This window comes from Siphateles boraxobius, unplaced genomic scaffold (assembly GCF_051911475.1).
Source record: "Siphateles boraxobius isolate OS27281-9 unplaced genomic scaffold, OSU_SipBor_1 1, whole genome shotgun sequence".
NCBI classification, from domain to species: Eukaryota; Metazoa; Chordata; class Actinopteri; order Cypriniformes; family Leuciscidae; genus Siphateles; species Siphateles boraxobius.
The window spans coordinates 25328259-25345569 of NW_027508699.1; the positions used below are offsets into that span (position 1 = coordinate 25328259).

The 17311-nt window shown below is 37.9% G+C and overlaps 4 protein-coding genes across 4 annotated transcripts; all 4 read left to right on the forward strand.

Annotated features, from left to right (window-relative positions):
• The first annotated feature begins 200 nt into the window (after positions 1-200).
• Positions 201-4577, forward strand: LOC143739124 (uncharacterized). The gene is made up of 8 exons (XM_077231314.1): positions 201-420; positions 637-1153; positions 1515-2223; positions 2659-2740; positions 3079-3303; positions 3691-3824; positions 4251-4325; positions 4417-4577. Exons 1-8 carry the CDS (start codon positions 410-412, stop codon positions 4434-4436), a joined length of 1773 nt encoding a protein of 590 aa, XP_077087429.1. The 5' UTR covers positions 201-409; the 3' UTR covers positions 4437-4577.
• A 574-nt stretch (positions 4578-5151) lies between these two features.
• pxdc1a (PX domain containing 1a) lies at positions 5152-7063 on the forward strand. Its single transcript, XM_077231438.1, has 6 exons — positions 5152-5542; positions 5683-5925; positions 6019-6119; positions 6212-6326; positions 6428-6524; positions 6633-7063. Exons 2-6 carry the CDS (start codon positions 5685-5687, stop codon positions 6844-6846), a joined length of 768 nt encoding a protein of 255 aa, XP_077087553.1. The 5' UTR covers positions 5152-5542; positions 5683-5684; the 3' UTR covers positions 6847-7063.
• An 804-nt stretch (positions 7064-7867) lies between these two features.
• Positions 7868-11060, forward strand: opn4.1 (opsin 4.1). The gene is made up of 2 exons (XM_077231325.1): positions 7868-7967; positions 9038-11060. The coding sequence occupies exon 2, from the start codon at positions 9082-9084 to the stop codon at positions 10582-10584; it is 1503 nt and encodes a 500-aa protein (XP_077087440.1). The 5' UTR covers positions 7868-7967; positions 9038-9081; the 3' UTR covers positions 10585-11060.
• A 349-nt stretch (positions 11061-11409) lies between these two features.
• tmem53 (transmembrane protein 53) lies at positions 11410-13743 on the forward strand. The gene is made up of 3 exons (XM_077231422.1): positions 11410-11645; positions 11883-11986; positions 12699-13743. Exons 1-3 carry the CDS (start codon positions 11591-11593, stop codon positions 13395-13397), a joined length of 858 nt encoding a protein of 285 aa, XP_077087537.1. The 5' UTR covers positions 11410-11590; the 3' UTR covers positions 13398-13743.
• The last annotated feature ends 3568 nt before the right edge of the window (positions 13744-17311 follow it).

Consider the following 17311-nt stretch of genomic DNA (forward strand, 5'->3'; position numbering starts at 1 on the left):
TAGCAGTTGTAAATTAGGGTCGTGCACGAAAACAACGTTTAATTTTGTCAGTACAGAGAAAAATATAGCAGATGTCACATTTTATGCCACGGATTGTAATTACGCCGTGGTCCCTATACCGCACGTTTGCTTCCGCAGCACAAGCTACGTAATTTAAAGACACCACTCTGTTTGATGCAGGTACGTACATAATTTACACATCTTTTACACATACCACCGGACACTTTATTAGGTACACCTGTTCGTAAATATCTAATCAGAACCTTTTAAATTAATATTTGGAAGACAGTTTGATTGTTTATTTTGAAGTTAGTAACTTACTGGTATCACAGTCAGACATTGTGAATCGACTATCTTCGTCAAACAATTCAGCACAGCAGGATCTTTCAAAAATAACAGAAACATCAGAATGGGAGAAAGGTAATTTGAGTGATTTTGAACTGGAAAATTAAAGGCCTGTTTATATTTGTTACTCTAACTTGGTGCAATAATTTGTCCACAACCACAATTTAAGCATCTTAATATTCATTTAACATTAATTGTTAATTAAAAAACAATAAATTGTTAATACTTAGGATGATTTACAAGACCGTATAATGACTAACTGATCTATTTTCCTCTTCTACTGTTTCCTAGAATGGGTGGGTTTAAAGATGCATATCAAGACGTTCAACCAGTAACCCTTCGAATTGCAGAAGAAAATGTAATTTCCAGTCTCTACTGCAGCTCAGCCGAGGGCATTGAAGCTCATGTGTCCACTTTAGTGGAAGCTTTCTTAGTTGAAGTATACCGATGTAGAGTCTGTCAATTTACCAGCAACCAAAAAGCCAAGATTAGCCATCATGTCATGGAAAGACATGATCCAGTGTCCCCATGCCCCCATCTGCCATGTCTGGAGAAAGAGGACGAGGAGAGTTTAGGCGTAGGAATGAGGGTTGTTGATGAAGACGAGGTCGACCATAACAGCTCTCCGTACGACCTAGAGAGCGACCTCCATTCTGGCTCAAAAAGCAACGAGGATCAGATGGACATGGAGCGTATGTCTTTCCTCCTCCCGATGTACGGCATGTTTCAAAACATCAGCCCACGGTCATGTGACATTGGCCTGGGCTCCAACTCTGATGGCAACTTGCATGTGGCACAAACTTGTGAGGTGACTATAAAGATTCCTGCAATGTTAAAGGGATAGTCCATCCAAAAATGAAAATTCTGTCATAATTTTCTCACCCTAATGTTGTTCCAAACCTGTGTGAATGACTTTCTTCTTTGGAACATAAAAGAAGATATTTTGAAGAATGTTGGTAACCAAACAGTTTTGGTTCCCATTGAACTGAAACTGTTTGGTGACCAATATTCTTAAAAATATCTTATTACATCAAAAAGTCATACAGGTTTGGAACAAAAAGTAAATGATGACAGAATTCACATTTTAGGGTGGATTATTCCTTTTATTTAGTTTGAAGTTTTAGTTTGAAATATTAGAAAATTTACATGTAAAATTTTGTTTTATGAAGGTGAGCACACTTTTTGAAGAAGGTAGGCATGATGAGGACGACAGTGAGGAGGAACCTGTGTTTCAGCTAGAGGATACTGGCACAGATCTGGCTGTTCCTTTGAACAGTGGAATGGACACAGAAGTTCAGGATGAGGAAATGGCCCAGTCGGCTCATCTCATGACTCTTGGGTTGTGCAGAATCTCAAGCACTAAGTGTCCACCTCCGTCTGCAAATTCAACAAAAAACCTATCCCATCCAGAAGGTGAGCAGGATGCTGGAGATGCCTGCATGGATGCTGAAATGCAGAAGCCGTCTGAGGAGGAGGATGGCGGATTGGCCTGTATCCTCTGCCAGACAGTTGCATCCAGTCGTAGCATGCTAGAGGTGCACCTAAAATGCCATAGTGGAGACCAAGGCTTCAGATGCCCTCGTTGCGGTTGCGAAATAGAGGAGTGGGTTGATATGGAGCAACACTGGAGGGGACATGGAAAAAGAAAAGGCTCAAAGAGGCATAAATGTAGTGTTTGCCCCAGGACATTTAGGAGAGCTGATTCTTGTGAAGCACATGAAGAAAGGCATAATCAGCGGCATCACTTTCGATCTGAGTCTGGAGGGCTAGTGCAGTGTTCTCTGTGCCTGGAATGGTGTCACTCAGGGAAAGAGTGGGAAATACACCAACAATGTCATTTTCAAGAAGGATTTAAATGCTTACACTGTGATTTCAAAGGTACAAATTATTTACTGTATGCTATATATACAGGTGTGACAAGCTATAGGTTGGAGTGCACATTTTGAAAGACTTGACCCCAGTACAAGAATTGTAAGTTTTGAAATAACTAGTATTTTGTTAATATGTGTATTGGCAGGATGTACAGATCAAAATCGTCTTTGCTGAATTGATGAGCTAGATTTACCCTACAATTTGGTTGTGATCCAAAGCATAATCACAACAGCAGTGTTTGCTCTTTTTAACATGCGTTTTTAATATTTATTTTGTCCAGACCCGTAACATTCAATTATTCAATATTGGATAAAGTCTTTTTCATCTCAGACACCGAAAATCATAAACTTTAAAATGTTTAATAATTTGAAACATTTCTTGCTCTGTTTTTCCCTCTAGTTTTGTTGTTTCTTATGTTTTTTTTCTTATGTTTTTTTTTAGAAAAGTCATGGAAGAAAACGCTGAAGCATATTCACACTCAACACAAACAGCCTGATCAAGAAAAACAGATTGCTCACAGTATGTAAGTATCTTGTGTTATCATCGGGTATAAATGAAAATGTATAAAATATGAACCTCATCCTTAATCTTTACTAAATCTTTATTAAAAATATTAACCTCATTCTTAATCTTTATTAAGTAAACCACAAATTAATTTTAAAAAATCATACAAATTCAGCTCTTGAAACTTCCTGGAATCCTGAAATTTACAGAAAAAATGAGTGTCCATAGATTTAATATATTCAAAAATGATTGTGGACAACAGGGGTCTCGGATTCAAAAAGGTTGAGAACCACTGCTTAAAAGAGTATTTGGTGAGACTGTCAGACTGCTGAAACCGACATTTTTGCCTGTACTCAGAGAAAACCAGCAACCTAACTCATCCACCAAATTCCCAGAATGCCTCAGAGGAATGAAGCCAGAGTCATGGTCCCAGGTTAGTAAGAAGAGGTTGAAAAACTTGGTTGCGGGAAGGGAAAAGAGCAAAGAAGGAGGGAAGGACAGAGTGGTTCACCTGAAGGGTGAACCATCTGTTGGACTCACTGTTTCCAGGCTGAAAGAGTTCTGCTGCAACCTCTGTGACAAGTACAAGAATCATTTCTTTCCATGCTATATTATCTTGACAAAGAGACTGTTATTGAAGTGTAGCATCTTAATGTGGTTGTATATTATAGTACATAAACTACTGTTCAAAGGATTGTTATGTGATAAATAAAAGGTTCAAAAGAACAGCATTTATTTGAAATGGAAATCTTTTGTTACATTATAAATGTCACGTTTGATCAATTTATTGTGTCCTTGCTGAATAAAAGTATGAATAAAATCTTACTGGCCCCAAACATTATCTGTCAGGATAAATAAATAAAATATTTTATTTCTAGAATAATCATGCTTAACATGCCTTTCCTTTTTCTTTATCATAACTTTTGATTGTCCGTTTTCTATAATTTACCTCTGTCTTTTTCTGTACAGGAAGTTTTCTACCAAGTTGACCATGCGGCGTCACATGGGCATTCATCAAGGAGATAAGCCATTTAAGTGCCCACACTGCCACTACTGCACTCGTCTCAAAGCCTCACTCAAACAGCACCTCCGCATCCACACAGGTGAAGTTTCAAGCACATTGTAGATATGATCTTTTAATATTAAACACTCTTTTTTTATATATGAATCTTGCAGTGGCAATAGATCATTGTTTTTGGAATGAAAGTGACGCATCTTGTCCATCTCCTTTATTATTCCTGGTCACTAAACAGAAATTATTATTATCAGAGGCAGGCTGTTAAATGCAGGCAGGCCTTTCCCACGCTACTTTAATTAGAAATGGAGCAAATATATGGAGAAAGGCGGCTCATGGTGACATTTAGAGATTTAAAGCTTAATGGAATTCCTTTCAAAAGACTGGTTCTCATAGAACAGTTGCCATGACATTGCACTGCCTGAGTGTGAGAATTCCAGTGATTTGTTTTTCTTTTTGCTTTAGGTGAGAAGCCATACAAGTGTTCGCAGTGTTCCTATGCTTCTATTGACAGAAGCTCTCTGCGCCGACACTCAAGGACGCACACACAAGAAAAGCCTTACTGCTGCCAGTACTGTCCATACAGCAGGTACATGCACTTGCCTGTCATATAGTCGACAGACTACGCTTGTTTCATACTATGTCTCTAGCTAAGAATAGTCCTCTGCGTTTTGCTTCAGCATCCAGAAGAAGAGCTTAGACCTCCATTCACGGCGTCATCACACAGGAGAGTCATTCCCTTGTCACCTGTGCCAGTATTCCACACCAGACCGCCAGCTACTGGTGCGACACAAGAGGAAACATCACAGTGCCGAGCAAACCGCCGCACTGGGGCAGAGGAACAGCTCTAGTTCTGGCTCCCAAACCGCACCTTCCCAAAGAGCACGGACATCAAAGTGATATTTATGATTTGTAAATAATTTTTATATATATATATATTTTTAATTCTTTTGCCTTGGGACTTTTCTCTTTCCAGACAGTTATTTTATAATGACGAAGCAAAGTATTGTTTTCTTATGCAAGTAAAGCAGTAAATTCCATATACCATTGCTTTTGGAATATTATGTTGATCACCTCAGCATTGACACAGTAACTAAAGTCACGGTTTGATACATTTTTTGGAATATAAGTGAATGTAATTACTCTATTTCATTGGGTGGTTAATTATAGCTTTAAAATAGTAAGCGATTAAAGGATTGACCAATGCCATGATACAACAAGTGTAATACTGCGCTTAAAACTACAAGCAAATCCCACTACCAATCCAATAGAAACTGGATTATCCCACCTGTTGCTCAGTGCACTATCAGCCAAATTTCTCTTTAACAGAAGACCACAAGCTTTATGAAGTTTTTTTGTTTTAATTAAATGTTTTAAGGATACATACATTTGGAACATTTACTTTGTGAGCAATGAGAAGGAAACTGGGTAAAAGTAGTTTACTTTTAATTACTGTTTTTGTTTTTTCCACCATCACCTTGGGCTCAACTCTATGCATTATGCAAACGAGCAGCGGCACTACGCGGCCGCAACCAATCAGATTGCCGTTAGTGACCTGCCGCCTGATACAATTGGATACTGCGACAGAGTATGAACGCCCAGTAGCACCCGACAGGAATAACAGACTCGATAACAGTTTTAGTCGATGTGTGAAGTGAACTTGAGAAATTCATAATTTTGGATGGGAATTCACAGGGACTGCGCACAAATGGGGCGTTTAGAGCTCACTATCCGCAGGCAAAGAGGAAAGCGGAGGAGTTTGAAGTTTGTACAACTTGTGTCAGAAGATATGCTCTTCCCACGAAAGTAATCCCACGATTTGCTTTCTAATTTTGATGGATATTTAGCCGACTTTGAAGCGGAATGCATCTTCTCTTTACTTATTTCTTTTTATCAAATTTAATTTAGAGATAATTTCTATTTAATGTGTTAATGACACGATTCAGTTATGGCAGGTGTTGATACGGATTTCTTGCCTCACCTGAGAGTAAATGACTGCAGGGTCGTTGGGCTCGACCGTTTCGCTGTTGGTTCTGCTGGAGAAGAAGACGAGTTTTTCGAGATTAGGACTGAATGGTCTGAAAAAAGCATAACATATCTGCGAAGGCGATATCACGATTTAGTGAAACTTATTAAGAATTTGAGCAAATCATTTCCAGATGACAGAGGACGTTTGTTGATGCTTGATGGTATGACATTTATTTGCATTTATGACATATGAAATAACTGGCCATTTAAAGGATTGGAGACTTAATTGTTGAATGTGTTCATGTTTTTTTCAGCACTACAGAGGATAAAGGAAGCAGAAGAAAATAATAATGTTGAAACCAGGTTGGATGAAGTGGAAAAACTATTGAGAAATATAATCAAAATGCCACAAAAGGTGATTCTAAAGACTAGCCCCTATGTCAATAATAATTGAATTGATGCCCCTTTGTATAGGTTCAATAATAATGAAAGTAATTTACTTTACAGTTCTCTCAGTCTGTGGCAGTTCTTACATTTTTCAAGACTTCACCTGTTGACTATACCTTGAAAACCATGTATGAACCAATCCAGCCTTTCAACAAGAGTCCTGTCACTGTAGCTGGTTTGTATTCATGAACTCTCCTGTTTTCTTGATCTTATAGATAACTTATTTTGGATTTTAAACACGTTTTTTAGCTAATATAATATGATGCTTTTCTCCAGATGTCAGAAGGGCCAATGGGTTTTGTTTGGCCAATACAGAAACAGTTATTTTTGATGCGTATTTACTAGCAGAAGGAGCAGCAGAGCCATCTTCAAAGTAAATATCTGACACATCCTAATAGTCACTCTTCTATTTCTTTTATTGATATATTGCTCATATGAGTTATGTGGAATCAAAATGTATGTTTTGTTTCATCACATCCAGCTCTGAGATTGAGTCGCAGATATGGAACCGAACGAGAATTCAAAATGGAATCCGACGTGTCAAGGAAACTGTACAAAAACCTGGAAAAGGCTTCATGACTCCTGGTACCACTGAAAGTAAAGTTACAGACTATCAACCTGAGAAATCACTAATTACCACTAGCAACTTGACCTACCTCCACCAACAAGCCTGTGAGACAGACATCCTTGAATGACATAATGCACTTGACTGTTTAATTACATCTTTCTATTTTAAAAGTCTACATAGAAGTTTAGTCTTTTAAAGGTTTTTTTTAAAAACAAAATAATACACTTCTAAATGATTTGCAAAGATTTATAAAAAAAAATAATTATAAGATTTATATGATTCATATTTTGTATGTTAAGATGAACTGTAATATTAATAAAAAAAAGTTAAGCAGGTCTGATTCATGTTTTGTCCCCGTTTCTGTTCATTTCATGACATTTACAAATCATATAAAATCATATAAAATGTTTAGTTGATAGCTTTAATAGTTCAATTATTGTGAATGAAGGTTGTTTTACACACACGCACACACACACACACACACACACACACACACACACACACACACACACACACACACACACACACATATATACAGAGTACAGACACACACACACACAACCTATATCCTTAGGTTGTTTTACACTATAAATCCAAAAGTATGCTGAAACTCAAACACCACACTTTATATTCTTGAGTATTTAATATCAAAACCTTTGGCATTAATGGTTTTCACTCTCCTTGTAAGTCATCAAACATGTCAATGGGGATATGCTCCCAATCTGATGTCAGTGTCTGATGATAAATGATGGGACCGTTGCAGTCCAGTTTATTCCACAGGTGTTCAATGGGGTTCAAGTCTGAACTTTTGTCTAGGCCTGTCAAGTTCTTCATTAAATCATTAATTCATGGGCCTTGCTTTGTGCCCAAATGAGGCATTGCCATGTTGTAAGACAAAAAAGCCCTCTTGTCACAAATTTGGAAACACATTCTAAAGAATGCCATTGTATTTGGGATTTTTGTTTCCAGGAATCAAAGGGCCTAGCCAAATAGTTTGCCCATTAATTAGAAGCTGCAGTGCCACATACGTTTTTCCATGTACTAGTGCTGCGTTATAGTACTTAGGGTTCAATCATTTTTGATTCACTCAAACACAATTAAAGGTCAAAATAAAACTGGGATAAATAAAATACATCTCTTTTTTTTCTCTCAAGTAGGTCAAGTCCCAATCCTGAAACAGACTGAAGGCTAGTATAGGCTGATCATTATTTAGCTGGAACATGGAGAATCATTTCAGACCACATTCAGGTCAGTGAGCAGTTCTCATGATGAGGGATGTTAATCAGTCCTTATTGAAACTGTCACTGTGCTCCACTTTCAAATTGCATAGATTGATCTGACTGACTGCATCCACTCAAACAATCCATACACCCTTAGTTTTGGGTCAAAAAGCGTTATTTCCATCAACGTCTGGCCTAATTTACTACTCTAAACAACAAACAAAGGAAGCATTTTTGTAGTTAATGAGTTCTAAAAATCGAAATAGCTCTCTACATTTCTTCCTGGTGACCTCTTTACCGCTCACATGCTTATCCAACTCACTTTTGGGGAGTTTGCCAACATTTCAAATGATATTATGTAAAAAGGGCCGTTCATGTGCAAGGGGACATCTTTCTCTGTGTCATTGCCATTTATTATCAAACACGATAAAGAAAACAAAGCATATGCAGTCTACATACAATGTTGTCTCTCAAGTCTCAACTAATAATAATAATAATAAACTATTTATATATAACTTCCATCTTTTGTTATGCACTCTATGTATATTAATTTAATATTTTTTATTATTGTAAAATGGGTCTCATATTCAATCTTATGTGTATGCTTTTTCATTAGAAAGCACTTAGAGCTGCATTTCTTATATGAAAGGTGCTATACAAATAAAAGTATATATATATTATTGTTTTGTTGTTTGTTATTATTTCAATATGTTTGATAATTTAATATAATTCATAAATTGTTAATGCTTTAATATATATTTTACTTTAATTTCATATATATAAGTCAGTATTATCTTATAATGGGTAAATTTGATAATAAAGCAAAATAGTCCAGAAATAGTTCAATATGATTTTAACAAGGTCAACATTTTGAGTGTTTTTGTTTACCATTACCATAGGCCAAGTGACACTTTCTGACCATTACAACAGGCCAAGTTGTGAACTACTTACTGATCAATAATCATTTGGTGGTGCATTGATTAGTATATAAAAAGCTAATGTAGGGAGTCACCATTCACAGACTGACACAAAGAGGAGAACAGCACTGTTTATTTAAAACAAGAATGTGACGATTTTTTCCCCCAATTATTTTAACAGAATTTCCTAGGGAATTAGGACTCTGAGACATCAAGCCACACATCATGAGCCATCACTCGTCATGGAGAGGGCATCATTGTGCCCCTGGAGACAACAACTGCACTGCAGGCTTTAAGGAGTCCTTGGGCAGCAGGAACTACAAGTTACTCCATGTGCTTTTCCATGGGCCGACACACAGCCACCACCATGAGCCTCCACACCCGTTTCCCACCGTGGATGTTCCTGATCATGCTCACTACATCATTGGATCTGTCATCCTAATAGTTGGCATCACCGGAGTGATTGGAAACGCACTGGTGATATACGTGTTCTGCCGGAGCCGTACTCTTCGCACTGCAGGGAACATGTTTGTGGTGAACCTGGCTGTGGCTGATTTCTTCATGTCCCTCACTCAGTCGCCCGTGTTCTTTGCAGCCAGCCTGCACAGGCGCTGGATCTTTGGCGAGCGCATTTGTGAGCTCTACGCCTTTTGCGGTGCCCTTTTTGGGATCTGTTCCATGATGACTTTGACTGCCATTGCTGCTGATCGTTGCCTAGCCATAACTCAGCCTCTTGCCTTGGTGGGCAACGTTAGCCGACGCAAGGCAGGCGCAGTGTTGGCCGTTGTGTGGCTCTACTCCCTGGGATGGAGCCTTCCGCCTTTCTTTGGCTGGAGCGCTTATGTTCCAGAGGGTCTTCAGACTTCCTGTTCTTGGGACTATATGACCTTCACTCCATCAGTTCGTGCATACACCATCTTCCTCTTCATTTTTGTGTTCTTCATCCCACTAGGCATTATTGGCAGCTGCTACTTTGGAATCTTCCAAGCTATCCGAGCAATGGGAAAGGAAATTAGAGAGTTGGATTGTGGGGAAACGCAGAAGGTGTATGAGCGCATGCAGAACGAATGGAAGATGGCGAAAGTCGCCCTCCTGGTCATTTTGCTTTTTGTAATATCCTGGTCGCCCTACTCTATAGTGGCCCTCACCGCCACGGCTGGGTATTCTCATCTCCTGACCCCCTACATGAATTCAGTACCCGCTGTGATTGCCAAGGCCTCAGCTATCCATAATCCTATCATCTACGCAATTACGCATCCAAAGTATCGGGCGGCTATTGCTCGTTACATTCCAGTACTCCGCACCATCTTATGTGTGAAAGAGAAGGAGCTCCGTTCCTCTTTTAGTTCTGGCAGTGTTAGTTCCCGTCGTCCGACCCTCTCCAGCCAGTGCTCTCTGGGAGTTAGCATCGGCAATGCAGCACGAGCTAACGGCCGCTGGGGGAAGACACGCTTGTCTTCTGCTTCAGATAGTGATTCTTGCTGGACTGAGAGTGAGGCTGATGGTTCCAGCGTCAGTTCCCTGACGTTTGGTCGTCGTGTGTCCACCGAGATCTCTACAGATACTGTCATTCTTTCACCAGGATCAAGTATTAGCACCGCCAGTGGGCAGAAATCAGAGAAGGCACACAAAGTTATAAGTGTACAGGTGCCCTCAATTACTTTTGAAACAGATTCTGCAGATGAGTCTCTGTCTGATGGAAAGGCTTTGCTCCTCGGAGGGAACTAAGGGAATGATGCAGCTCTGCAGGGTACTAGTAACTTTAGTAGCTTTGACCTATTCTTTTTAATTAAGAATAGATGTCCTTATTTACTCTTTGCATGTCGTGGACAACCCTTGTCTTGTTAGCTTTGTGAACTTTGTTTTTGTAATTAAATGATTTAAAGGTTATATGTGAATTTAGAAAATGTATTATTATTTAAATTATAAAACCGTAAAAATAACCATCTTGTTTTTTTCTGGTGTGATCAAGATATTGTGGCGTGTAGTGTAAGTAAATGTATGTGAATATAATGTTTGGCATAATTTTTATTTAAATAAAACAGCATTTACAGAAATCATCAGTTGTCCTACTTATTCCCACATTGTGTATTTATATTCTAATGTTATTTAATTCTAATTGTAATTCAAATAGCAGTGAAGCCACAATACAACAAAATCAGAAAAATGCGGTGGCCTGTTTTATACCTAGGGTCAATACTATAACGTTTACTATAACAATAAAAAATTTAAACAATTAAAAATTACTAGAGTCTTAGGATCTCCCAAATAGAACACGAGGTCACATTTTGTTCATTGTACATTCATAAACCTGCTCTAAAAATGAAGGCACTTCAAGCACACTTAAAATTTATGAATTTCATTGCATTAGAAACAGAATATAAAACAATGCATCTTTTCATAGAACTAAAGGGGTCATATTAATTTTATTTTTAAAAAGCATATCTATTGGTTTTAATGTAATTTGGATTATCAACTATTAATCTTCTTTTGGTTAAACGGTTTGCTTGAAAATTACTTTTACTTTGAATTTTTAACTGTGACTTGTGAATTGGGACCCGGATGTTGTGTGAAACAATGACACGCTGATGTTGACGGCTTCACTCGTGTTTTATTATCTTCAATCGCCGCTGTATGTGACTGTCCGCTCCGCCTCACGAGAACTGTGAAACGCGACACTCATTTAAAGCGAATTATTAATGGCAGAGAGAAGATTTAGGAAATAACTGTCAATATGGGGGATGATGGTATAGACTACAACATAGTTTTTCCAGAGGCACAGATCTCTGGTAAGTGTTGGTCTGAGGCTGACAGCAGCACTGGGTTGTTTGTTTGTTTGATTAATTATTTGTTGATATGTTCAGTATATTCAGCGCAAATGCATGGAAGCCTGCAACCTGTGTTTATAACCGCATAGGCGTTACAATTACAATCGAGAGCTTTAATAAGAATAGGGCATTCATGTCAACCACTAATGTGTATCATTGGATCCGTGTTGTATGGATACATTGTTCTTGTGTTGACAGAGAAACACTGGCGCGGATCAAAGGAGCCAGTCGTTATTCTCCTTGGCTGGGCAGGCAGCAGAGACAAACATCTCGCCAAATACAGCTCCATTTATAACGAACAGGTGACACATTTTCCGAAAGGCCTTGAAAACATACAGATGATGGCGTTCTTTAATAATGGACGGTTTTGGCCCTGTTAAGTTTAAAAAGCACACACTTTAGCTAGTTTGTTTAATTTTTCTACTAACTTACAAGCACCATTGTATTTTTTTTTTTACCAGAAATTTTCTCAGTCACAAACATTTCCATTACACACAATGCCATCTTCACAACATCTGATTTGATGTGTAGTCTTTAAAAACATTCTGTGGATTAAATCAGGCATAATATTTTTAATACCACTATATTCCATTTTACTAATACAATATAATTTTTTTTTTTACAATTACAGGCTGGAAAGGATGCACAATAAAATATTTTTTTATTCCATTCATGCATATGTCTTATTTAATATCAAGCATGATAACTTGCATAACCTTTCAGAACTTTTTATTAAGGCTATAATAGTTTTTTGTGGTGAAAATTAAAAGTAATCTATAAATAATTGTACACTATAAATATTAAATGTTTCATTTTCTTTGATTATCATAGGTCTAATATATATATATATTTTTTTTGTTATTTAAAATATTTGAGAAAAAAATCCAAGTTTTAATGTGACCTTTATATAAAAAAAGAAAATCATTGAAGACTGTTTAAATCTGTTTGTTTTAATAAAAGTTGAAGTTACACCCATGTATAATGTTCTTACAACAGCTTCTCATTTCTTTGCAGGGATGTGTGACTCTACGCTACACGGCTCCTTTGAAGACTGTTTTTATTTCCGAACCGTTGGGCTACAAGGAACTAAGAAGCACTGCGCACAAATTACTTGAACTTCTGTATGACTATGAGGTGGAGAACAACCCAATTTTCTTCCATGTGTTCAGCAATGGGGGCTTCATGCTTTACCGCTACATGGTCGAGTTATTGCTTAGTCACAAGCAGTTCAGCACTCTGTATGTGGTAGGCACAGTTGTGGACAGTGCACCGGGCAGCCAAAACATTATAGGGGCGCTCAGAGCGCTCAAAACAACTTTAGGGCCTAAAGTCAATGTGTTACTACAGTACTTCCTCCTGGCACTTTTTGCTGTGGCGGTTTTCCTTCTCAGGATTGTTTTATATCCTGTGACCAAATACTTTCATAAGAACCACTATGATGCCATGACGGATCACCCGGCGCCATGGCCTCAGATGTACCTCTATTCCAGAGCAGACCGGGTGATCAGGTACAGGGATGTGGAGAAGATGGTTAAAGTGTTGCGGGAGAAAGGGTTGACGGTTGAAAGTTTTGATTTCATCACCCCTGCCCATGTGAGCCTGTACAGAGACTGTCCCGAGGACTATTCCAACAGGTGCAGGACGTTTCTGACCTGCTGCATGACTACTTCAGAGGAGACCCTGGCGAAAAAGCGCCTCCAGGTGCATCACTGATTATGCAGTTCTTGATCGGCTATATAATATACACTCTGTAAATTTATATTTGCTCATCCTATTTGTGAAATAAAAGCACCGCTGTTTAATAAATTAAAAAAACTGATCTTAAGCCCTACACGAAGGTTAACAGGGTTAAATTTGTACCCAAATCTCTGATGTATTTGTCTTATGCTGTGAATTAAATTGTAATTTAGGGAGTTATTGATTTGTCACATTATTGAGACTTTTAGACATTGTGAACGAGTACTTTTGTGTATTTAGACATTGTGAATGAATAATGTATTCATGTATTAATGTATTTGACTAATGTGCCTTCATTAAATAAAAGCTTCTGTTAACTAAACTTGATTAATGTCAACGTTTCCAAATGGAAGTTTGTGGTACTGGTAAGGTTGTGGAAAACCAGCTTAGTAATCTTAGTAACCTAATCTTACAAGTTTGTCAAATAATTTTACAATTACAACATAAAATTTTAGATCAGTTACATTAAAACATAGATTTATCTAATTTGAATCCAAAAAGTAAGACTGATTACTATTGACTAATTGCTGGCTGTGGCCAGTTTTCTAAACTGCTTAGACTAGTCTTACAAGTTAGTCATCTAATGCTTTTCTCTAATGCAGGGCGTACACCAAAGGATTTTCACAGTCACCGACTAAAGACCGGCAGTCTTTAGGAATCTTTCTGGAGTCTCGGCGCGCTCCCGTCGTCTCGATCGTTAAATGTGAGTTGATAATCTGCAGTCGGTGACCCGATTTATGCCAGTCTTTCGACTGGACCTAGTAAAAAAGACTGATTAGGTTAATTGCTGGTTGCTTGGTCAGACTAGTTTGATCCAGTCGACACAGACTAAATTTAAAGCAACTGGCCCTTGCTGGTCTGTCTTAAACAGCAACTGGCCCCAAATATAATGGAAAGTTACACAATTTAAAAGGTCTATAGGCTAGTGATTATACATTTGTGATGAGAAAATGAAAATGGCAAAACTGCAAATCGATTGAATCACTTGAATCTGTCTGCACACTAAGCACATCTGGTGGCAAATGTAGTGTAAATACAATGAGAATGCAGCAAAAACTCTATTCAATTCAATGCGGAAATCGGGTTTGATTTAAGATGGTTTTCATATTAAAAAAAATCATCATCAATCACAAACAAAAGGATGGGTCATGGAAATTCGTTGTTCAACCCTGAAACAAACTAGAGTGGTCACTCGTTACAGCAACAAACACTTCCATTGTATAACTTTTATGCTTTTTGTATTCATATTGTGAATTTGCCCAGTATTGAACCAGATTCTTTGGCTCAGTGGCTGGAATTGTGTCATCACGAAGCCTACATAGTTAGGCCTATACATCCTATCCGATTCCTGTACCAACATATAGAAGATTTTCAAGTATGCAGTAGCTATCACTAGCCTATACACTAAAATTTGTCATAGAGAGATATTTCACTCCAGGCAGGTAAAATTGGCCTTTGTCAGTCTTGACAGTCAGCCAGTTTGTGATCAGGGGGGCTTCAAATTGGTCAGGCAGAGGTTCTCATGGCATGTCTCCGACTGTCACGTCTGACATTTCAGAGCGAGTCACTGGCATTTGTCTCTCTGGAAAAGCCGTCTGTGGCACTTCATATATCATTTCGCGCCACTGATAGGAAAGAGAGAAAGAGAGGAGTTTATTTATCTGTTTAGACAGATGAACATCGCTTATTGGACTGCATTATGAACGAACTGCTTTCTGTCTGGTGGTCAAGCTGCTTGCGTTATGTGCTTGCTTGAAAAAGTTAAATGGTTATGATGAATGATTGAATTTGTATAATTACTTTTAGTTTAACCAATTTCAATCAAATAATGTAGATAATAGTTTTAGACTTATCATAACTAGTGATTTTCTATTTTAAATGATTTCTCCCCCTGATTATTTTCATGTATTATTGTGTAAGAACATGCTTTTCTTTTGCTTCTTCACTAGTTTTGCTTTGAGCCACTGTTCGCTGAAGTTCATTGGTAATTGTAACAGTTCTGTCTGTATTCAGCTGTAGCACATTCGTTTCTGTAGAGGTCAGCATTTCTCCATGATTCACCTGCTTTGCTTTTAACAAAGCATAGCCTCCTTCTCTCCGTTCCTTTTCCTTAGAGTTTTTTGTGTTGACCACTGTCCTTTTTCACTGACCCTGTTTCGAGGCTCAAACTATAGGCTACTTTCTATTATGCGATGATGCATGTATATGTCAAATAATTAAGCACAAGATGTAAACTGAGCTAATATTAGTCTACACGTCTATGTTACTCAGACCAGGATTAAGAAACATTCAATCTGAGGTTAAGAGGAGAATACGACCTTTTGGCTTTCAGACAACTTTTATCATTGGATTTCTTTTAAGCAGCAAGCATGTGTAATTGACAGCACACTGTATAATGGCAACGCCTGGAAAAAGTCTTGAAATTGCCCTGAGAGTTAATGAAGTCGCACAGTGTGATGAGGGTCAACGGCCCTCTCGTCCATGGAAAATGGCTGCTGTCAGCCGTCAAACATTGTGGGAATCTGAACACAGCACACTTGCCCAGAGATTAATGATTTAAAATATAGGCGTTTGACAGACACGCCTAATTTTCAATGTAAGGAAACAGTGAGAAAGAAAACGGTTGTGTTAAATGCATTTAAAAATATATATATAATTTACATTACATGGCTTAACCCCTTAGCTGTCACCCCCCTTTTGATAATTGACATCAAAATGCACTATACAAACTTGTAATTCAAGAATGCTTTGGAATACAGACCTAAGTTTGGTCTTGTTTTAAAGAAAACAATCAGCAGATTATTACTGAAGTGAAAGCACTTCAATAAATTAAAGTATGAAAACGTTATGGAAGTTATAATTTACAGTAAATCAAATATACTTTGTTAATATATATTTTTTAATATAAAATAAATATTTTACTAAATATTTTTTACTATAAAATTACTAAAAAATGAAAGCTATATATCTAACCAAGTTGTGTTCCAAATTTCAAGTTTATGTCACAAAAATTGAAGTTCCCATGAGATTTTGTTTAGGCGTAGTACCAAAAATAGCCACCGGGTGCCATTGCATTCCATTGAATTTAATTGACCCTTCGCTAAGCCACGCCCGAAAACCGCAACTGGCCAATCGTGTCTTAGCAACCGTAACTAGGCGCGGGAGGTCTGGCAAGCTTTCGAGCGAGTGAAACATGCCGAAGCGTTGTGCGTATGGATTGTGCAAATCTGATACCCGGTATCCTAAAAGTTTGGACGTGGGAGTGGAATTTTTTTCCTTCCCGAAAATCTAAAAGCCAAGAGGAGAAAAGATGTGCGTGGATCAGCAGTGTGGGAGACCACATTCACAACTACATGTCTACAGGATTAACAAAAACACATATTGCTTGGAAGTTGGAAATAATGACTGTTCTTTGTTCATAATGCATATATTTTAACGTAAAATAAGACGATTAAAGACAAGATGGAGGCTCACTGACATACTTTAAAATATATTTCAGCATTTTGTTAATCGACGGCCTACTAACGTTACCCCTGACTGAGTAACTTTAACGCAATCTGATCGCGGCTCACCCGGTGTTAGTATTATTCCACAAAATGTATGGATAAACTGTTTGATATATAATTATTAGATTATTTTCACATTTCACTTACCCTGCTGTGCACGAAAATAGCTGTGTGTTTCCCATTTGAATGGTCAGCGTATGAGGCGGCGGCTGCTTGCGCTGGGACTATAGGCTTTAGCTTCAATTTGAATGAAATTATTCGCTAATCGGTTGCATATTATATCGTGGATATATCCCTCGAATGCATACTGCAGTCCCCTTTGTCTTGCTCTCTCAGATATTTCACATGTTCGCCAAAAATTACTAATTATCTCATTGGGAATGT